A 24,111-nucleotide genomic window follows, 5' to 3' on the forward strand; every position below is an offset into this window, starting at 1 on the left:
TGTGAAGCCTCGTTGAAAGTACAGTTTCTTTTCTTAAAATCGGGATTATGCCCCCAAAACTGGGAAGTAGCGACATTGTCCTGATGAGGGAAGGACACAGGGACTGAAGGAAGCCTCCTTTCAAAGGAGGTCCCTGGATGTCCATCTTTCTGCCAGAACTCTTTATTTTCCATCTCTCTGACCTTTCTCCATACTTTTCTCATACTATTTTATTTGCATGATCACACTGCCTCCTGAGTCTTTGCTGACTGTGAGAAAGGTGGGATGTGCTTTAGTCCTGGTAACCTAATGCATCCATTGCCCTAAATTAACCTTATAGTGTTAGGGCTGTGGATGCAGCTGGAGATATTGCATTGGCCAGCAAGGACATCTTACCCAAGGGCCAAATCTTTCCTCAGGTGCTTGCACAAAGTTTATTTTGGAGTCACTCTAAGAGAAAGGAACTTCTTCATGTCAGTGTTGCCTAGTGAATTCAGAGAAGCGGTTAATTCAGTTATTTTCATATACGTTGCATTTCTGAAGTGTAGGAAGATACTACCAAGCTTGGCTCTTAGTTGATTATTGCCCTTTTGAGGGTAGTTAAAGTAATTTGACCTTGAGTCATCTAATATTACCTTAGTCGTGTAATAAACACTGTGAAAAGCATTACGAGTCCTGTCTTCTGGCTTAATTACAAGATTCAAAGTGTTAACCTAATGAAAGTAAATGAACTGAGTAGAGTACCTCAGAGTCCACTCTAATAGTCAGAACTTTGGTTTTTCCATAACAGATACATGTTGAGAGTTATCTAAGCACCATAAATCACCAGGTGTTAACTACACCTGTTGAAGAGACTGACATGTTTGGCAGACAGCCTTCTAAAGGGTAAGTAAAATAGACATTTGTAATAGTACAAATTAATGTAATCTAATAGTGAAAAAGGTAACTTCTTTCACTGTTGTAGACATTTTCGGCCCAAATTGTTTGGAAAGCAGACAAGTAATTAAATTGCTTACTTAAAACAAAATAATTAAATTTGACCTATTGTGTAAGGGGAAAAATTCCCCTAGCTTTGCTCACAGTTCCACTCATTTCATTAAGAGTTTTATATTAAAAAAACATTAGGGAAAAACTTGTGCTAATTTTTTATAATAATATCAGTGATGACATTTGCAGAGCATAATTTGTTTCTAATGATTTGGGGGATTGCTACGCTCTGAGGTTTGACTAATATTGACTTTTAGTAAAACTAGCCAAAATCCAGGTTCCTGATGACAGTATATCTAGGTCGATTAGTTAATATTAGCTAGGATCTGAAGACAGTGGAAGCACATCAGCACCAGAGTCAGAAGACCTAGAGGAGTTGGGCTAAGTCCCTGGATCTCAGTTTCTTCATCTGTAAAATTAGGGTATTGGAGTAGATGACCTTTACCGTCCTCGTCAGCTCCAGGTCATTAATGCTATGAAAATCATACAGTACGTAGTTTATAGAACATGACCTTTTCAGGGTTACAAAGCTAAATATAGTACTAGAATCAACTAAAAACTAAAAAAAAAAAAAAGTCCTGAAATATTTTTGCTTATAAGATTTTCTAACAGGTAGTTTGTTAAAAATTGAAAGAGAGTTTAGGAAAAAGTAAATGTTTTTAACCCTCAGCCTTCTGGCAATATGTTGGTGGGACTACCTTAGAGTAAGGATTTGGCTCTCAATTTTGAAGGTTCAGAAACTCCATTTTATGAGTTCAGCCAGAGGGTATCAGGCTCTGGGGAATTAATTTACATAAACCCAGCTGACAAACTGACTGATCAACCAGAATGCCAATTCATTAACTGACAGTGAGAAGTGTAATTGCTGAGAGGACCAGTTACTTCAGTCAGCTCGTCAGCCTGGTCTCTTCCCACTAGGAAAATCTACTTGGAAAACCAGATTAAAAAATAAAATATTGTTTGGTGAGTACAGTAAGAGAGTAAAGGGCGTTGGACAATCTTATTGACGGTGTCACTGTGCTGTGATTGTCTGAACCACCCATCTCTATTAAAGGAATATACTTGCCCTCCAGAGCATGACCCATGGCCTGGTACATGCCTTTACTGGCTGAAAAAGAGAATACTCCTCCTTAGAAAGCACTAGATAAATCTTCACAATTGCAAGAGTTGATGTAAACCAGCATCTTGATAATACTGTAGTATTACTTTGAGCAGTATTTAGTAGAGACAGTGTGCTAGTGGAAAGAACACAGGATTTAGAGTCTGAAAATCTGTGTTTGCATCCCTGCTCTCCCAATTACTATTTTTCTGGCCTTGTCAGGTCACTTCCCTTTTATGGACCTCACTTTTCATATCTGTAAAATATAGAGAATAGACTGGTGAACCGAAAAGTCCCTTCCTAGTCTTACATTCTGTATATTTTCCCAGCTACTTCCCAAATATTGGACTTAGATTCCAATATTTGTTATTGAATTTCTTTTGGGAAAAAACAGTACAGTTTGTTCTACCTAATGGAGTCTCAGTGTCATGTATAATCCTTTTCTTTCTATAATTCATCTTATAGTATTCATTTTATTTGGCATTTGTCAAGCCCAGAATAAAAATATCATGAAATTAAAATTTTAAAAATTTAGAGACAACCTAGTTTCTTTGACTAGATTTAGGGAATTCTAAATCTCATCAAAAACCCACTCAAACACCATGTCTTGGGGGTTGATTTCTATTATGTCTAGCTAATCTCTTCCATTTTATGTGTATTCTTACTCATTTCAGTTTCAGTGGGTAATATTTTCTGAAATGTATGTATCCTGTAAACATTCATATACAACTTGAAGTCATGATAGATGGGTTCAAAATCTGGCAAACATACTTACAGTTATGAGACCATAGGTAAGTCACCTCACCTTGCAAAATGAAGATAAAATAATCGTAATACTTAACATCACGGTTTGCATGTAAAGCACTTTGTAAATTTTAAAGCCCTCTGTAAATGTCAGCTATTATTCTGAGCAGAACTGCGGAACAATGGCTTGTGTTTCTGAGATTAATGAAGAGGATTCTGGCATGGCCACTCGCACTCAAGCTGTACCTGGGATGGTTCGGGAACTTTAAGTGGATTTCAAGGCTGCTCAGGAGCCAAAACTGGCCTTTTCAAGGGGAGTTTGGAAGCAGGAGGACTCATCTTTCTGAGTTCAAATCTGGCTCCAATACTGACTAGCTGTGTGATCCTGGATCAGTCACTTCACCCTGTCTGCCTCAGCTGCCTCCTCTGTAAACTGAGCTGGAGAAGGAAATGGCCGACCGCTCCAGCATCTCTGCCAAGAAAACCCTAGATGGGGTCATAGCATTGAGTGCAGCTGAGAAATGACTGGATAGCACGAGTGCCTCATGAAAGTGCATGTGTCACTCCAACCTGCACCCCACCCCCAAACTGTTTTAAAGTAGATTTGTTAAAAAAAATTAATTAACAGAACCCTCCCATTCCTCTATTACACTGGGGAAAATTTACTTGTAATAAATTTTCATAGTCAAGAAAACCAAGTTCACTTATTGGCTACATTCACAACATACTCAGTGGAGTCAGTGGAGACAGCTAACGCTCAGGAGCCTCTGAGAAGAGGTGGGTGAGGGAGGAAGGGGGTTTCTTTAAAGCCCCTGCTTTCCTACCATGGAAGTATCCAGTGTAACAGAAGCTGCCTGTGGATTAGAAGTAAGCAGGAGTTGAAAGTCATCTTTGGCGAAGAGGAGTAGAGCTTCAGGGAAGAGCTCATCGAGGCAGTTCGGACAGCTGCCTAGCAGTTGCACCCAGATGAAGTCACAGGAGGACACCTTGAAGTAAGAAAGAACTTCAGGATATTGTACCATTGGAGCTGTGAGTTGCTTTGGCTAAGAGCTGCCTTCTGCGCATGTCCACACTATCTTTATTTGTGGGAAAGGGTGCCCCAGGTGGTGGGGGGAATGTTTTGTTACTACTATTCGTATTATACTAGTTCAGTAAATGCCTTTGCTTTGAGTTAATTATGTCCTCTGACTGACTTGTTAAGGTAAACCCATTGGTGGTGTCTCATGAGCTATAGTCTTAGGAGTGTGGATTCCCAGGACACCTTGTACCTGGAGCACTTGCCCCTTTGCATCCCAGACTGCAAGAGAGAGTTGGGAAAGATGCCTCAGAGGCAGCACCACATCTCATTAACAGATGGAATGTGGAAAATGCTTTAGCCAAGTCTTCACAGAAGGCTTGTGTGCTAAGTTCCTTTTAGGCCTGCACATATGAAAGGAGGCTAGATCACTTTTTTGGGATTCCATCAAATTTCTCTGGCAAACTTTCATAGAATCTTAGAATTTTAGAGCTGAAAACAAGTATTAACCTAAGCCAGCCTTCTCATTTTGTAGATGAGGGAACCAAAACTCAAAGAAATTAGATGGCTTGTCCAAGGCTGCATGGCTATTTAATTATGTGTCATATCCTAAGGTTCTTTATCAATTTGTTAACAATAATAGCAATTTAAAAATTTAAAAATATATATGCAGCACATTTTCTTTCAAATTCTCAAAATAATTTTATGTACGGTTTCAAAACTGATCTTTCAAATAGGAACATACAGTTATTATCTCTGCCAATGATTCCATTTTTAAAAAATGGCTCTTGGAATATTTTCTCATTTGCGAAAGAAGTGTTTTTATTTCTCTGTTGGTGTTAATTTTCGCAGACTTTATTTAGCTGCTCATGGTATCAGCTTATGGTACTATTAACAAGCATTGCTTGCTTATTGACATTCGAAGGGTAAGTAACATCTGTACCAGCACTTTTCAGAATGGCACAGAAATCGACATCTTTCTTCCCTGCTGTGCTGGCATTTGAGGGAAAGAAAGAACAAAGTAGAGAAGCAGTAAGAGGAAAAGAAGAGGTTTCTGCTAAATAGTGAGTGTAGAAGAGGCCTTTCAGCTCAATTATAGGAGCTCCATGTGTCAAATCTATTTGCCATTGTCACAGTGGAGAAAAAATTCTCTAGTTATTGTACACGTGCCTTTTCATGTTACATTGCGGTGTGAGTTCTGATGGACTGTCGTGGTAACGGATTGCTCAGCATCATCTCCAGATTGCTGATAGTATCTTGTAAGAGAAGACTGGCACGTTGTGAAGTCTTATCGAGAAGTACAGCCCCTGAATATTGGACCATATTACTCTTGTGCAAATAGTTTATCCTTAGGCACACTGTGCATTTTACCAAGCAGCAGAGCGTGCGGGGCAGCATTATATGCATTATATTCAGGCATAGTGCTCCTGACATTGGGGTTATAGAAGTAGGTAGGAGCTAGAAATTAGTAAAACATTTATGGGAAGAGAGAAGCAAGATATGCACAGCAAAGGAATCTATGGGATTAAGGCTCAGCACAATAGATGGAAACGGAGCCACAACCAAATTCAGAATCAGCAGAACCGGAAAAAAATTATAGATACACCAATTGGTCTATGACTGTAGATATTTGTTAAATAAAAAAGAGCAAGATACAGATAGCAAAACTTTTATGTGAACTTGGGAGGAAATATAGAACAAGCAGGTTTTTATTTATTTGTGCTCATTTAATTTAACATTGCTATGTGCTGGAGGTTTTATGTAAGATTTTGTCCTTTATTTTGCATGTGTATATATGTGTGTTGATGGTTATTATGCTTATTTACAAATTTTATAAAGAAAAAAAGGCTCACCAAATTCTAAGTTATACTAGATCTGCCATGAAGAATAGTTGATTGTGTGCCTATTCATTCAGCAAATATTTATTATGAGAATAGTGATACATGTCTATAACACTTTAAGGTTTATGAATCACTTGTGTTTTCATAACAGCCCTGTGAGGGAGATAGTACAAGTATTATTGTTATCATCATTTTACAAATTAAATAACTGAGGCCCATAGGCTAAGTCCCTTGCCTATGGAGTCAGAATTAGGATTCAGACTCAGGACCTCTGAGAGCAAACTCACTGCTCTTTCCACTAAACCATAATCCTTTTTGTCTACTGTGTAGAAGATGCTCTAGAAGGATGGGTTGGGCACAATGCAAAATCGATAGTTACTACTAAGAAGAGTCACTACTAAAAGGGAGCCACTATTGTAGAATAAAAAGATAATAAGACTTCTTTTTTCAGTATTTCGGTGAATCTTTGGTACTTGATACAGGTGCTCCCTCATCTCTGCCTCCTTACTTCCCTGGCTTCCTTCAAGTCTCAATTAAAGTCCCATCTCCTGAAAGAAGCCTTTCCCAGTCTTCCTTAATCTGTGTGCCATCCCTCTGCTTTTCTCCCTCATTTATCCTGAATATATTTGGTTTATACACCGCTGTTTTTACATTGTCTTCTTCATTAGCCTGTGAGCTCCTTGAGAGGAGAAACTTTTTCTTTTTAACCTTTCTTAATATTCCCAGTATTTGGCACAGTGTCTGGTTCATAATGGGTGCTGAACAAATGCTTTATTAATTGATTTGCTGAAGTCTATTCATGCCCATCATGTGCTTCCCTCTTGTTCTTTTAAGGACCTGTAACTTTAATACAGCTTGTAGCTATATAGCATCACTGGAAGACCACTTGCTATTAGAAAGAGGACTTTGGGATCATTAGAATTTCTACATAGTTTTCCAAATGCAAACCAGCCAACCCACTTTCCTCCTTTCCAGACCTGGTTCCAATTCATTGTCCACTTACAGTGTCTATCCAAGATGAATGTACCAGTGAACCAGTTCTGTAGACTCTCTCATTCACCACGTTTCCTACCTGGATGATCAGCACAATTTTTAGGTGATTATGCATCTATCTAATAAACAGTCTATGCAGTGCTCTTAGGTATGATGCAGTCAGTACCATGTCACCCTTAAACAGCATCCCCTGAAGGACCTCATCATTTATAGGGATTCCCTTTTCTACCTGGACTCCGTGATGGATTGTCATTAACAAACAGCTGGGGCATGCTTATTTTACGCCACATCTGATATGAGTAATTCAAAGATTATCCAACCAAGTTATCTCTTATCATTACATTTTTCAAGAATCTTGCATAGTTTTAACATATCCACAAAAGACACCTTGTTGGAGGGGAGGATTTTCGATGACATTTTGTTCTATGGAATCATATCTCTTTTATAGTCAATAAACTATAAACCCAGTGGGATCCTATATTTCCTGCACATTTCAGTCACCTGTGGAACTCTAAAGATGTGGGCTGGTAGAGAACATTGTAAAAGCTGGCTGATTCCCTTCCTGTTCATTTTTCAAGGAGACCCCTGATATTTGTGTAGATTATTAGAAGGATATTGTTAAGATGGGAAAGTAGGCATAAGAGAAAATAATTATTGATATCGCCTTGATTTCTTATTTTTTAACAGTATTAATGATTTTTCCTTAGTATTTAGTATCTTCTCATTAAAATATCTTGTGACTCAGTCCCTCAACACCCTCATAATTGTGTCTCTTCTGACATGAATCTTCTCTGTGCTTACCTGGTCTAGTGTAGCTGTTCTTTCCATCTTTATTTCTTTTGGTGCCTTTTCTGCTTTCTCCAGAAGTGCACTGGGGACTGTGAGGTCACAGTCTTTAAAAATTTTTCTTTTAAATTTTCATTTTCAGTTCCAAATTCTCTCCCTCTCCCCTCCCCTCCCCACCCATCAAGAAGGCAAGAAATATGATACCCATTATACATATGAAGTCATGAAAAATCTACTTTCATATTAGCCATATTGGAGGACAAGAAAAATAAAGAGAAAAAATATCCCTTAATCTGTACTCAGAGTCCATCAGTTCTCTAATTGGACATGGATAGCATTTTTCATCATGAGTCTTTTGGAATTGTCATGGATCATTGTATCGAGAGCAGTTGCTAAGTCCTTCACAGCTGATACTGTGTACATTGTTCTCCAGGTTCTGCTCACTTCACTTTGCACCAGTTCATTCTAAATCTTCCCAGGTTTTTTCTGAAACCATCTTCATTATTTCTTATACCTCAATGGTCTTCCATCACATTCATATACTTTATCTTGTTTGACTATTCCTGAATTGTTGGGCATCCTCTCCACGTCCAATTCTTTGCTACTACAAAAACAGCTGCTATTAACATTTTTGTACCTATAGATTCTTTTGCTTTTTCTTTGATCTCTTTGAGATAGAGATCCCAAAGGGGTCTTCATGGGTCAAAGGGTGCACAGTTATGCTGTGCATAGCTTTATATCCCTTTGGACATAGTTCAAATTGTTCTCCAGGATTGATGGACTGGTTCACAACTCTACCAACAATGTATTAGTACACATATTTTTCCATATCCCTGCTAAAATTTGTTATTTTCCTTTCTGTCATCTTAGCCAATTTAATTGGTGTAGGGTGGTACCACAAAGTTGTTTTAATTTTCATTTCTCTAATTGTTAGGGATTTAGAGCAATTTTTCACATGACTATTGATAGTTTTTGATTTCTTTCTCTGAAAATTGCCTATTCATATCCTTTGATCATTTTTTAATTGGAGAATGGCTCTTGTTTTTATAAATTTGACTCAGTTCCCTATATATTTGAGAAAGGAGACCTTTATTAGATACACTGCTAAGAATTTCCTCAGCTTCCTGCTTTCTTTCTAATTTTGACTGTATTGGTCTTGTTTGCAAAAACTTTTAAATTTAATGTAATCAGAATTATCCATTTTACTTCTCATGATCCTCTCTATCTCTTGTTTGGTTATGAACTTTCCCCCATCCACAGATCTGACGGGTAATTTTTTTCCATGCTCCCCTAATTTCCTTCTGTTATCACCCTTAGTGTCCAAATCACGTACCTATTTCAAACTTACCTTAGTGTACATGGCGTGATAGTGGTCTCTGGCTAGTTTCTGTTAGACTACTTCCCAGTTTTCCAGGTAATTTTTGTAAATATGCCCCAGTAGCTGCAATCTTTGGGTTTGTCGGATACTAGGCTACTGTGCTCATTTGCTTCTGTATATTGTGTAACTAACTAATTCCATTTACCAACTACACTATATCTTTATCTAGTATCAAATTGTTTCGATGCTTATTTGTTGTGGTATAGTTGAGATCTGATACTGGTAGCTCCTTTTTCACGTTTTTTTCGTTGATTCCCCTTGATATTCTTGAACTTTTGTTCCTCCAAACAAATTTTGTTATTATTTTTCTAGCTCTATAAAATAATTCTTTGATAGTTTGATTGATATGGTACTGAATGATTAAATTAAGTAATATTGTTATTTTTATTATATGGGCTTGTCCTTCCAATTATAGTAATTGAGTGAACCAAACTAATTCCATCTTGTTACTCAATTCTAGATCTAGCTCAGTTCCTTTTCTATTCGATTATGAGTCTAGTCCAGTTTCTGTCTTTTGAGAAAATTTTATTCAATTATGAAAATCATGAGAAAACTTTATTGAATTGTTTGAACCTAGACTTCCATGACTGGGAAGTTGGGACCATCTCTGCCTGTTGCTTTGACATCAGATTTGCTTAATGTTAAAGTAAGGACCTAGATGGATTATGCTGACTGGAAAACCAATCAGATCTGAGGATTGATGCAAGGAGTTTTCTCACAATTATACATCTCAGACAACCCATATAGCTTATCTGAAAACTGGCACAGTACTGGTCAATCAGTTTCCTTGTTCCTTTGATTAAATGCAGATACTTGGGGGAGTAGGACACCTCTTTTTCTGATACCAGGGAATTGTACCTGTTCTGTCTCCCTCTCCCAACTTGGAAAGTCCCTAATCTTTCCTACAGATAGAAATCAAATTGTCTCATCTTGTATTGTGCTTTATATTCTGCTAATTGTTTTCTTTTAATGCATAAAAATCTGTTTCCTCCTGTATTCAGGGTTCAGTGCCAAGCTGAGAAGATCTGGTCCTGATCTTATGCAGTTGGCATGCACTGCTTAATAAATTGATATGCTCAGAAGTTTGGGCCTTTAATTTCTCAGTTATTTCAAACTTCATTCATTACATCATGAGAAATTAATATTTCTTTACTTGTTTAGATTTGTCCTTATTTATTTGAAAAATGTTTTGTTCCTGTGTGTGTCTTGGTATGTAGTCTCCCAAGTATTTTATTCTGTCTGCATTCATTTTAAATTGAATTTCTCTTTCTATTTCTTCCTCCTTCCAAGATCTTTCTTGCTAATTCATAGAAGTGTTGATTTGTGTGGATTTATTTTATATCTTGCCACTTCACTAAAGTTAATTGTTTTGACTAGGTTTTTTAGTTGATTCTGTAGAGTTCTCTAAGTATATTATCATAACATCTGCAAAAAAAGATGGTTTTGTTTCCTAATTGCTTATTTCTTCAATTTTTTTCTTATTTCTATATCTAGCATTTTTAATACAATATCAAATAGTAATGATGATAATGGATGTCCTTGCTTTACCTTGATCTTATTGGAAAGACTTTTAATTGATCCCTTTTACAGATAGTTCTTGCTCTTACTTTTAAATAGATTCTACTTGTCATTTTTAAGAAACACCTATTTATTCCTATGCTTTCTAGTGTTTTTAATAGGAATAGGTGACATTTTGTCTAAAGCCTTTTCTGCGTTTATTAATATAATTATCTGAATTTTGTTGTTATTATTATTAATGTAGTTAATAAGAGTTACAGTTTTCTTAATACTAAACCAGCCCTGAATTTCTGGCATGAATCAAACCTGATCATAGTATATGAGCTTTGTGATATATTTCTGTATTCTCTTTGTTAGTGTTTGATTTTAAATTTTTGCATCAATATTGATTAGGGAAATTGATCAATAGTTTTCTTTCTCTGTTTTTGCTTTGCCATAGAAGGAATTTGATAGAACTCCTTTACTTATTTGTAAATAGTTTATATAGCATTAGAATGTTTTAATGTCTGGTAGAATTCACCTGTAAATCATTTGGTTGTAGTATTTTTTCTTTAGGTAGCTCATTTATAGTTTATTCAGAATTAGGGTTATTTAAATGTCCTATTTTGTGTTCTGTTAAACTTGGCAATTTATATTTTTGTAAATATTCATCTGTTTCATTAAGATTGTCAGTTTTATTGGCATAAAGTTGGACAAAATCTCTCCTAATAATTACTTTGATTTTATCTTCTTTGGTTGTGCATTTACCCTTTTAATTCTTCAGTTGGAAGAAGAGTTTTTGGATGCCATTAGGTTCCTTTCATGTGGCAAAACACTTGGTGCTGATTCTATTCCAGCTTAGACTTATGAGATAAGGGGTCCATTGCTCATAGTCATGCTGACTGAAATTTTCCAAATTATATGGCAAGAGGAAGTTAACCTCCAGGAGTTTGAGGATGCCTCCATTGTCCATCTCTGTAAAGGTAAAGGAAATAGATTGTCCTATGACAGTCACAGGAGAGTCTCTCACGTAGTTATTGCCTGCAAGATTTTTGCCAGAGTCCTCCTTAATAGGGTGATCCTTCACCTGGAAGATGGTCATCTATCTGAGAGCCAGAGTGACTTCTAAAAGGGCTGAGGAACAGTCAGTATGGTGTTTGCTGCCTGACAACTCCAGGAGAAATGCCAGGAGCAGAACAATGATCTGTACACAACCTTTGTAGATCTCACCAAAGTCTTTGATACTGTCAGTTGTGAGTGCTTTTGACATAATGGAAAATTATGTCAAAATTTGATTGCCTGGAGAAGTTCATCTGCATTGTACATTAATTTCATGATGGCATGCTTGCCCAGATTCTGGATAATGGACAATGCTCTTGTGCTTTCCTATTCACCAATGGAGTGAAACAAGACTGTGTGCTTGTTCCCATGCCTTTTAGTATTATGTTTTCATAACGAGGATGAACAGGAAGGGCATCAAAGTCAGCTTCTGCACTGATGGTAAATTCTCCAACTTGAAAAGGTTACAAGCTAATACCAAAATGGAGGGAGTGTTGGTGCATGATTTTCTGTTTGCAGATGATTGTGCACTCAATGCAGCATCTAAGGCTGACGTGCAACAAAGTATGGATCAATTCTCTGCTGCTTGTGCTAATTTTGGCTTAACAATTAACACCAAGAAAACACAAGTGCTCCATCAGCCACCACCACACCATCCATATGTGGAACTATCAGTTAGAGCAAATGAAGAAGTTTTGGATGCTGTGGATAAGTTCACTTTACCTTGGTAGTGTACTTTCCAGGGATGTACACATTGATAATGAAGTTGACGCATGTATTACCAGAGCTAGCTCAGTGATTGGGAGGCTCCAAAGGAAAGTATGGGAGAGAAGAAGTATTAGACTGGCTACCAAACTGAAGGTCTACAGAGCTGTTGTGCTGACCTCATTGTTGTTTGCTTCTGAAACCTGGATGGTCTACCAGCACCATGCCAGGAAACTGAATCACTTCCATTTGAACTGTCTTAGGAAGATTCTGAAGAAAGCCTGACAGGATTAGGTACCACACACTGAGTTCCTTTCTCAAACTAAGCTGCCAAGCATTCAAACTCTGCTTCAGAAAGCACAACTCCAATGGGCTGGCCTCATTGTTTGAAAGCCAAATGTACACCTACCAAAAAGACTATTTAATGGAGAACTCACACAGGTCAAGTGTCCACATGATATTAAGAAGACATACAAGGACAGTCTCAAGAACTTTTGTGTGACATGGAAGACACTGGCACGGGACTGCTCAGCATGGTATCCCCACATCAGAGAAGGTGCTGTACTCTTTGAGTAAAACAAAATTGAAATAGCTCAAAGGAAATGCAGGATGCGCAAATTTAGGGAATCTACCCCAAATGTTCACATGGACTGTTTGTGCCTCACTGTGGTAGAGTATTCCAAGCTTGTATTGGTCTGATCAGCCACAGTTGAACACAGATGTTTTCGGGAACAAAGGACAACAATAAACCAACCAACCAACCAACCCTTTTAATTATTGATACTGGTAATTTGTTTTTCTTTTATTAAAGTCAAATTAGCTGAAGTTTATCTCTTTTATTATTTTATTTTTTTCCCACAAAACCGGATCCTAGTTTTATTAAATAGTTCAACTTTTTTACTTTTTGTTTTATTAATCTCTACTTTGGTTTTTAGGATTTCTATTTTTGTATTTAATTGGGGATTTTAATTTTTTGTTGGGCTACAATATTCTTAGTAGTTTTCCTTTTAAGATCTCTTTCAGGAAATGACCAGTGAGTTCTTTCAATTTCTACTTTGCCATCTGGTTCTAAGATATCTGGACAGTTTTCCTTAACAATTTCCTGAAATATGTATGTGTGTGTACGTATACAACTGTATATGTACAAACATGTGTGTATACATATATGTATACATATACATACTTACATTATGTATACATACATACACACATATATACACACACCATGTAGATATGTATATGTATACACACACACACACACACACACACACACATAGTCTAGGCTCTTTTTAAAATTTTTCAGGTAGTCCAATAAGTCTTAAATTATTTTTCTTTAATCTATACCAAGTCAATTGTTTCGCCTATGAGATTTTTCACATTTTTGTTTATATTTTCAGTCTTTTGACTTTGTTTTATTGTTTCTTGATGTCTCATGCAGTCATTGGCTTCCAGTTGACCAATTCTAATTTTTAATGAGTTATTCTCTTTGGTGAGGTTTTGTGCCTCTTTTGTTATTCAGTCATTTCTCAGTAGTGTCTGATTCTTTGTGACCCCATGTGGGGTTTTCTTCAATGTATTTTTTTTCAATTTGGCCAATTAAGGACTTATTTTCTACAATCCATTTTGTCCTTCCTTTTCCAAGCTGTTGACTTTCTTGCATACCTCTCATTTCTTTCCTTAATTTTTCTTCTATCTCTCTTATTTGACATTTAAAATCCTTCTTGAACTCTTCCAAGGCTTTTTGGGCTTGAGATCAGTTCATATTCCCCTTTGAGGTTTCAGATGTGGTTATATTTACAATGTTGTCCTCTTCTTAATTTGTACAGTTATCTCCCTGTCCCCATAGTAAGAATCTAGGACATTGTCTGTTTCTGCTTTTTGCTCGTGGTGTTTGTCTATTTTCTGACTTTTATAGTTGGGCTCTCCTGCTGGAGCACAGGGGCACTGACCCAAACTTTTTGTGGCGAGGGCCCAGGACCTGGTCACTGACTTTGCCTGCTGGGGCCTCAGGTACCTCCTGGAATTGTGCTGATACACTGGGAGGTTTGGTTGTTGGAACACACCTGCCCACTGGTACACATGGTAGCTTTCCAAGCTGGAGTGTACTGGTTCCCTTGCCTGTGCCAAGGCACTTGGGAGGTCCTGGTGTAGGTGCTTGCCTGCTCCACCACCTGGGGCTCAGGATCTCCTCCTAGTTTTCTGAGGTGGGGCTTGCCACTGGTTCGCTGGGATACCTCCTGTCTCATACTGCCACCCCTCCACCGGAGAGAGAGGGACTTTTCCCTTTAATCCTCCATACTTCCTGGGCTACAAGATTGCTGCACACCATCCTTCTGCTGGCTCAGCTGTTCCAGTGTTTTTCCTGGTGCAATATTGTCTGGGCTTCAGAAGTCAGTAAGGGAGAGTGAGAGCAACTTACTTCTTACTTTGCCGTCTTGGCTCCTAGAAGTCTCCCATTTGGGGTTTTCTTGGTAGAGATACAAGAGTAGTTTGCCACTTCCTTTTCTAGCTCATTTTACAGAAGAAGAAACTGAGGCAAATTAGAGTTGCGTGATTTTTCAAGGGTCACACAGCTACTTAAGTGGTTGAAGCTAGATTTGAAGTCAGGAAGATAAGTCTTCCTGACTCCAGGCCTGGCACTCTATCCTGCCCACTATATTGGGCCACCCAGCTGCCCCAAACCTCTTTTAACATTTGACTAATTCAGATTTTTAAAAAGTTATTTTCTTCAGTTTTTTGTGCCTCTTTTACCAAAATATTAATTCTCTTTTCATAATTTTCTTGCATAGCTCTTATTTGTTTTCCCAATTTTTCTTCTACCTCTCTTATTTGATTTAAATTTTTTTTTCTTTTTTAAAAAAATCTCTCTTTAGTTCCTCTAGGAATTTTTTTGGGCTTGTGTCCAATCTGCCTTTTTTCTTGAGGCTTTGTTTGAAGATGTTTTCAAGTAAATTGTCTTTTTCTGTGTTTTTTTCATGAGCTTCCCTGCCGCCATAGTAGTTTTTACAGTCAGGTTCTTTTTGATGTTCTTGTTATTTGTTCATTTTTCCAGCCTACTTCTTGATTTTGAACTTTATATTAAAGTTGGGCTCTGCTGACTTCTGAGTAGAGGGATGACTGACCTGATCTTCTGTCTTTTATGACCTTCTGCTTTCACAGCTTGATTTGGGTACGTGTAGGTTTTTGGTACTTTCAACTTGGTGGGATTCATGTAGAGGTCTGGTCACTGCCTTCCTAGTCTGTACTCTGGTGCTTACACAGATACAACCTCTATTCCCTTGTGACTGTAACCATTCCTTTCTAGCCTGGAAACACAACCTAGAACTGGTAATGGGTTATGGAGCTGCCAGATGGTACCTGACCCTGTTCCCAATGCTGGGGTAGGGGTCCACTGGTATCTCCCTATGTGTTCAGTCCCTTTATCATCCCTGGGATTTGCTGCTGCCTTCCAGCTCACAGCCAATGAGGCTTCCACCTTGCTATGCTTCTTTCATTCTATACTCCCAACTACCAGCCTCCACCATAGTGTCTAGAGGCCTCTCAGTCTTCCTAAGTTTGCCTGAACTGGAAAAATGGTTTGCTATAACTTTGTCTTGGCCTTCTCACTCAGAATTCTACTTGATGTTTTCTGTGGTCATTTTGTAGGAGTAGTTTTGGGGGGGTGATAGTTATGCCTTTTTACTCCACTATCTTGAATCTGCCCTCAGGAGAAATACTGCCCTTAGTATCTGATGTTACAATATTGACTTGGTGGTACCGTGTCATCCATAGAGAGAATTTCTAATAAGAATCTTTACTGAGTTTTTGCATTTTTCATGTGCTTGTTGTCCACCTTCCTGCTCAGGATTATCTGGCTTAATAAGTAGCAATATGGTTTAGTGAATAGTTTAGAGAGGTTTAGATGGTTTAGAGAGGGAGACTTGAGTTTGAATCCTGTTTCAGACACTTAATAGCTAAGTGACCCTGGGAAGTTACTTCACCTCTCTCAGTATCAGTTTTCTTATCTGTAAAACGGAGATCACAGCGCCACCTACCTCCCAGGGTTGTTGACTGTATCAAATGAGATAATATGTGTTAGATGTTCTGCAAACCTTAAAGCACTCTGTAAATATTAGCTATTATTAATCAGACCTCTTCCCAAGCTGAATGTAAAATTGCCATTCCCTGTGTTTCTTCTTGATGGTTTATAAGATTGTTCATAATCTGTCATCTACCTTCCTAAATTTTGAAAGTTTATACTCTAAAACTGGTGTTACCACTGACTACTATATATTTTTTCTTGACAAAAAAATTAAAGTATTGGCTAGGTGAGGTAGTTTCTTTTAGTTTCCTTTTTGTATTAATTGATTTATGATAGTTAAAATTCCTTTGGAAATGGTGGTAGGTTGCCAACGTCTGTTATTTCATCCATATCCCATGTTTCAGTATTAGCAGCTTGGTCACATAAGTCAAATTAGAGTTGTCTCAATCAGTCTCAGTCAATCACAGAGTTATTTTTGTGTCATCTGTGCATTTTTATTCTGCTAATTTGGTATCTGTTTTGATTTTTGCTCTAACAAGTCGCATTGTATACAGACAGTTGGTTTGGAAATGATTCCCACATTGGCGGCTAGTCATATTCTGTCTGTTAGAACTGAATCAATTTCAATTTTTTTGAAATTTAAAATGATTCCATTTTAATTTTTATATTATTATTATTATTATTAGAATCTTGCCGTGACTGGCACCTTATGACTCTCTTTACTCATGATATGAGGCTTCTAATGGTCTGTAATCCCTTGGTTTCTCTTATTTCTTACTCTTGAGCCATACTTCCTCACTTGTTTTTCATTGGATCCTCAGAGTCATAAACACATAGAAATAAAAGCATTGATGCCAAACACAGACAAGGACATAACTGGGTTCATCAAGAGATTTTCCCACACCTGCCCAATCAGTTGGGTGAGCACATCTATTCCCTTCTGTAACACGGACACAAAAGCATATCTTTTACCTATTAAATATAGACATACCCATATGTCTGTTAGCATCTTGTTGAGAGGACAGAGATAGCTTCTGATTGGTTTTCAGTGGCCTGGAGCTATCCCCACAACAGTTAGTTAGATGGGACTCAGGAGGAAAGACATTTGTCAGAAAAGCCACCTCTCTGTCAGCCTGTAAAAGAAAGTGACATTGTTTTCAGACCTTTTCTCCTTCTTTTTTGCCATTTGCATCCTGCCTTTTTTTTCCGGAAGCATTCACCTATTTGGGTCAGGGAGAGTTGTGCTTCTTTCTTATGTGCTTTCTTTCTCCCAACATCTGGAGGGAGGAAGAGTTCCTTCTGTTCCTCAAGACTCCTTGAGAAGAAAGGTACAAGGAAAAAGTTAGGGGGGGGGAAACGGACCGGGAGCCATTTATCATTCACTTGGATATTATTCACAACGAAGGCAGATCTTTTGACATGAATCCATATTTCTGAGTCCTAGCCACCTTGAAAGTGGGGTAGTACCAGTTACTGAAAAGCAACCAGAACCTGACTATGCCCTGTCAGGAAGGAACAAGGATACAAGCATGCTCACTCATACTCTTAGAGGCAGAAGTATGCTGGGAATTCTACTGAACAAAGTCACCTAAAAACAATTTAAAAAGTTAAATTTTTTTATATTCAATAATATGTTCCGCCTTGTTTCATCCTACTTATCTCATACTTTGTAGGCTTTCAGTATTTATGTTTATAGTTTGAACTATGTTGCGTATTATTTGTCTGTTCTCTAGGTGTTTTACTCAGTTTGATTCAACAACAACTTTCAAGTGCCTGCTTGCATACATTATCTTTCCTCAACTTAATTATAAACTCTTTGAGATCAGGGGCTTTGAGTTCTACTGCTTTTGTATTCCCTCTGATACTTAATGCAGAGTCTGTCATGTGTAAGGTATACAAAAAAGGTGCTCATTGGGTTGAATTGAACTGAATGAGATAATAATGAAGGATTAACTAGAATAGAGAAAAGGAAATTGAAGAGCGTGGGAAATTGAAGTAATAGGAAGAGGGTGGTGAAGGACAGCAGAAAGGAGAGAGACAGAGAGAGAGACAGAGAGAGAGACAGATAGAGAGAGAGACAAGGAAAGAGAGAGAAACACATAGAGAGACAGAGAGAGAGAGAGGAAGTTAGGGGGACTGAAAGTAATAAAGGAAAGAAGTCAATAGAAGAGATGAACCATTGTGGCTACACAGCAACATTTCCACTAGAGATCTGGTCTTCCTCTATGGAGGAAGATATGTAGTCTGAAAGACCCTCTGAGGCACTACTGTGTATTTCTCCCAATCTCTTGGGGATGCAACTAAAATATTAATCATTACAGGCAAATAACTTAAATAGTTGTCTTTGTGAGGTAGCTACACCACAGACTTTGCTGTCCAGGCTATTTTTACTAGATGATAAAGAGTATTAGATCCTCAAGGGATTATTGTCATTTTGATATATTTTTCAATTTCAATCACATAGAGAATTGTCAAAGTAGACCTGTGTTTTGAAGAATTAGACATGGTCTGAACATTCTGAGTTGGGTTTTGCCTTAAAATGATGAAGTAGTCTTTTTTTTCAGGATGGCATACCAGGGTGGGGAACATGTGACCCTTTATGTCCTTAAGTGCATCATTTTGACTGAATCCAAATGTCACAGAACAAATCTCCTTTAAATACAGCTTGGACAGGTTCCTTACCCCTGAGCAGATCGAGAGCTGTCCTTGAAGTCAGGAAGCCTAGATTTCAAGTCCTGCCCTTGACACATACTGGCTCTGTGATGCAGGACAAGTCATTTAATTTCCCAGGGGGGGAGAAGAGAATTGTGCTTCTTTTTCTTTTCTTTTTTTTATTATCCTTTATTCAGCAGAAGTTTATTTCCCCTTCCCCTTTCTTTGTGGTGACTAAAAGAAAACAACCACACAGTCCTGAAAGCATCAAGAGGTCAAATATCAATCTCTTCTTTGTGTCTTGAGTTGCAACTGAGGTGATGGTTTTGTTAGATATACCACTTACCTGGGGAGGTGATAGAAAATCAGTGTATCCTATTATTTCCTCAACATCTTTTTTTTCCCTCTAAAATGCATGTTGCATAGAAGAGTTAAAATGAATGGGGGAAACCATAAGACAAAACAAAACATAACATAATACAAAAGAAAATGGTCTGTTTCTGTCTGAGATCCAATTCCATAGTTCTTTCTCTGTATGTGGAAGGTATTTTGCCTTAAGAGTCCATTGGAAGTTTTTTAAGTCCATGCATTTCAATGAAGTACTAAGTCTACCAGAAAAATTCCTTGCACACTGTGGTTGTTGCTGTATACAAAGTTCTGGTTCTGCTCCTTTCACTCAGCATCAGTTCATGTAAGTCTTTCCAGGCTTCTCTGAAGTCTTCCTTTTCATCATTTCTTATAGCACAATAGGATTCCATTACATTCATATGCCACAACTTGTTCAACCATTCCCCAACTGATGGGCATCCCCTTGATTTCTAATTTTTGGTTACCACAAGGAGAGCTGCTATAAATATTTTTGTGCATGTGGGACTGTTTCCGATTTCTATGATCTTTTTAGGATAGAGTCCCAGGAGCGATATTGCTGGGTCAAAGGGTATGCACATTTTTGTAGCCCTTTGGACATAGTTCCAAATTGCTTTCCAGAATGGTTGGATCAGCTCACAGCTCCACCAACAATGAATTAGTGTTCCAACTCTCTCACATCTTCTCCAACATTTATCATCTTCCTGATTTGTCATGTTAGCCAATCTGATTGGTGTGATGTCGTATCTCAGAGTTGTTTTGATTTGCATCTCTCTAATCAATAGTGATTTAGAGCATTTTTTTCATATGATTATAGATAGTTTTAATTTCTTCCTCTGAATATGCTTTTTCATGTCACCATTAGCTGCAGTGGTTCAGAATTCTTTAATTTTCTAAGACTATGAATTATAGAGAATAGACTGGTCTGCCTTGGCAGAGGTAAAATTTCCTCATCTGAGCGTTTCCTATACCAATGAAATCAGAGCTCCCTATCTCTTTTCAGTGTTTCCCATTAATACCAAAAGTCAGAAGGGAGTGCCAAGTTTATCCTCAGGATCGACTGAGGCACAAGCCACATTCTGTGATTGAGGGACTGAGTAGAAGCTTGAACTGCCTCCAGGTTTTTGTTTCAGAGTTTTACAGTATGGGAAGTATTTTTGATTTTCATGACATGAATGCATCTGGAAGATACAAATGAAATGAATGAATGAATGAATAAAATATTTAAGTACTGATAATATGCAAAGCACATATTGAGGACTGGAGATGCAAATAGAAAAGGCAGACATGCCTGGCCCTCAAAGAATTCACATTCTAAAGTCCTCTGTTGTCAGAGAGGAACAATGACATCAGGAGGGAGATGTCTTGACTCGCAAGTGAATTGGATTTGAGTAAGATAGAGCTGTGCCAAGTCATCAGCTTTACTTTCTCCTCCATAGTCATTGGAGTCCAGTGGCAAGACATAGGTCAGATCAACTCCCAGTGGCCCCGGACGCAGTGGAAGACCTTGACCTTATTGAGCTAGGTCTTTCCCAATACATAAGAAGTCACATATGTTAGTCCTGATTATAGAGCCAGGACTTTTACCTTTCTTTCCTGACTTCTAATCTAGTACTGTTTCCATTTACATGGTACCCTCACTCTTTTCCACTGGAAAAGCAGAGAATCATATATAATATTTTCATTTTAGATAGCTTGCTCAATATCTTGCTCAAATCAACCCCTCTAAAAAATCTCTTTATTCAAGATATAACAATGTAATAAAAAGGCTCTTTCTTTAGGTCTTGCTCATTTAAAAATTTTAATAACTCAGGATATCAGTATAAATAGAATCAATGTGTAAGTGGCATTTGAAAACAAATTTAGGATAATGATATTACATTAGTATGCTATGTATTCTTATTTTAGGTTTCATTATAAAAAATGAGTATGATAGATGAAAAGGTAGACTGGCAAAGCAGGGCCTGCAGAAGTTAGATTTTAGAAGAAAATTCACTGCTTTTAGTAATATCATGACATCGTAATGTTTTGTCCTACCTATAGATTAAGTTTTAAAAGTTGAGAAGTTTTATAAATGCACAATAACTTTATGAAGACCTTCTATGACAGTGGCTCAAAATTTTGTTACTTTAGGGTTACACGATTTCTCTGCAGTGACTTAGTGAGGTAACAATTACAATTCTTCTTCTCATGCTATGGATGAGGAAAGTGAGGTTAAGTGACTTGTCCATCACAGAGCTAGCATATGTCAATCAAAATCTGAATCTGAATATCCTGACACTTAAGGTCATTGAACTCTACCAGTCTGTCTCTCCATATATGTGAAGAAGTGTGCATGAATTGAGAGTATGAAATGTACCTTAATAAATGCATTACATAGAAGTGAAGGATAAGAGGCCACCTTCAATAGTAGACTTCAGACTTAAGATAGTATAACCTTTTGAGTCAAAAAAGGAATACAAAATTTTACCAAACAAATCATTAACGGAAGTCTTGAAAGTGACATGATAATGAACAGTTTAATTAAAGACCAGCTTTTGAGTATATTTAACCTGGGCTGTTCAGTGATTCTGTTTTATTAGACAAATGATCACATTATTTATTTTTCTTTATGGTAGGAGTGCTTTACAGTCTAGTTATTCTGTCAGCCGTTTGTCACATAAACTCAACCAAGTGATAGATCTCTGTTATCCATACTAACTGCTTTCATTAGACTTGAAAGGTCTGATATTTAAGATACATTCTTGAGTTTCAGAATAGAATGGCCTTGTCAGAGATAGCCCTGACTTAATCATCCTTTTAAACTCTTTTTTAGAGTTTTTTCAATTAAAAATGTTACTTTTACTATTTTAAGATGACAAAGCAAAATAATTTTTAAAATAAACATTTTTAAATTGTTGTTCATATTTTCAAAATCATGTGTCTTCATAAATAGGTGGCATCCAGTTGGTGTTCCTCAGAAGCCATTTCTGTTTCCACAAGAAGGTGTATGTAAAAAATGGGAAGGCAAAAGAAAGGGAAAAGCTCGTCCATTGAGTCATCCAAGTACAAAGGTTAGACTTCTTATTATTCTCTAGCTAGATCATATATGAACTCTCGTTTATCATTTAATGGAGTCCTTCTGTCAGAGATAGCCCCATTTTTTCAGTGGAAATGTATTTTTATTGGCTTAGGCTATGACCTAGAAACCAAGAAAAATCTCACATCATAGCCAGCAGAGTAAGCTGGCCCTAACTCTCCCACTTTAAATTATGGTAGCAATGAATAAGAAGTTTTATTTAAAGAAAGTGATATAATAATAATACTAGGTAACTTTAAAAGCACTTTAAGGTTTGCAAAGCACTTTGCATATATTCTCTCATTTGATCTCATTTAATAAACAGATATTAAGCACTCTATATCAGAAAAGTCTCAGAAGTCTAAATGCATCACTACATTTCACAGAATTTTGTGATTTATAGTCTCTGGATGAAAAGTCTTTCAGGCCTTGCATTGGCATGAGTGGCTGCACTGCCCTTTTTTGTCTGTGTGGGTCATCTGTTGTTTTTTTTCCAGTGGTCCACTTGATTCATAGTTCCCTTACTGGTCACTCTGGACATTAGCAAAGGGAGTCTACCAGTCTTTTTTTTTTTTTTTTATTTTTTAATGTTTAACAATCACTGCCATACAATTGAGATTTTATCCCTCCCCACCTACTCCCCACTACCCCCCTCCCTCCCCACGACTGCATACAATTCTGTATAGATTCTACATATACTTTCCTATTGAGTATATTTTCACTATAGTCATGCTATGTAGTCAGACTAAGATAAATGAAAGAAATCGTATAACAAATCAGAACATGATACACAAACACATACACATACACAAACATGATCTGCTACAATATGTGAGTGACTTCCATATTTCTCTCTCTGAGTGTGGCAGGCATTTTGCCTTGAGATCCTCCATTGGGATTTTTTTTTTTTTTTGGTAAGAAGTTCTTGCGTTATTACAAAAATCTAAGTCTACCAGAAAAAACTCTCACACACTGTGGTTGTTGCTGTGCATAAAGTTCTCCTGGTTTTGCTCCTTTCACTCAGCATCAGGTCATATAAGTCCTTCCAGGCCTCTCTGAAGTCTTCTTGTTCATCATTTCTTATGGCACAATAGTACTCCATTCCATTCATATACCATAATTTTTTCAGCCATTCCCCAATTGATGGACATCCCCTTGACTTCCAGTTTTTGGCAACTACATAGAGTGCTGCTATAAATATTTTTGTACATGTGGGACCCTTTCCCATTTTTATGATCTCTTGGGGATATAGTCCTAGTAGCGATATTGCTGGGTCAAAGGGTATGCACATTTTTGTAGCCCTTTGGGCATAGTTCCAAATTGCTCTCCAGAATGGTTGGATGCGCTCGCAGCTCCACCAACAATGAATTAGTGTTCCAACTCTCCCACATCCTCTCCAGCATTTATCATTTTCTTGTTCTGTCATGTTTGCCAATCTTATAGGTGTGATGTGGTACCTCAGAGTTGTTTTGATTTGCATCTCTCTAACCAATGGTGATTTAGAGCATTTTTTCATATGATTATAGATAGCCTTAACCTCTTCCTCTGAAAATTGCCTGTTCATATCCTTTGACCATTTATCAATTGGGGAATGACTTGTATGATTATACATTTGTATCAGTTCTCTATATATTCTAGAAATGAGGCCTTTATCCCTGAGCTTAGCTGTAAAAATTCTTTCCCAATTTACTACATCCCTCCGGATTTTGGTTGCATTGGGTTTGGTTGTGCAAAAACTTCTCAGTTTAATGTAATCAAAGTTATCCATTTTGCATTTCATAATGCATTCTATCTCTCCTTTAGTAAAGAATTCTTCCCTTCTCCATAGATCTGATAAATACACTATTCCTTGCTTCTCCAGTTTATTCATGGTATCAATCTTTATACCTAAATCATGTACCCATTTGGACTTTATTCTTGTGTACGGTGTC

At 37.4% G+C, this 24,111-nt stretch overlaps 1 protein-coding gene across 4 annotated transcripts in view; it reads left to right on the forward strand.

The window, feature by feature from the left end:
* IQCH (IQ motif containing H) overlaps positions 1–24,111 on the forward strand; it is a 305,076-nt gene that overhangs the window by 23,628 nt on the left and 257,337 nt on the right. For all 4 annotated transcript variants that reach the window (XM_072614735.1, XM_072614742.1, XM_072614763.1 and 1 more), the window contains exons 3-4: positions 770–864; positions 22,058–22,175. In XM_072614735.1, coding sequence (XP_072470836.1) covers positions 770–864; positions 22,058–22,175 — 213 coding nt within the window. The remainder of the gene's footprint in view (positions 1–769; positions 865–22,057; positions 22,176–24,111) is intronic.

Source organism: Notamacropus eugenii, chromosome 1 (genome assembly GCF_028372415.1).
Source record: "Notamacropus eugenii isolate mMacEug1 chromosome 1, mMacEug1.pri_v2, whole genome shotgun sequence".
NCBI classification, from domain to species: Eukaryota; Metazoa; Chordata; class Mammalia; order Diprotodontia; family Macropodidae; genus Notamacropus; species Notamacropus eugenii.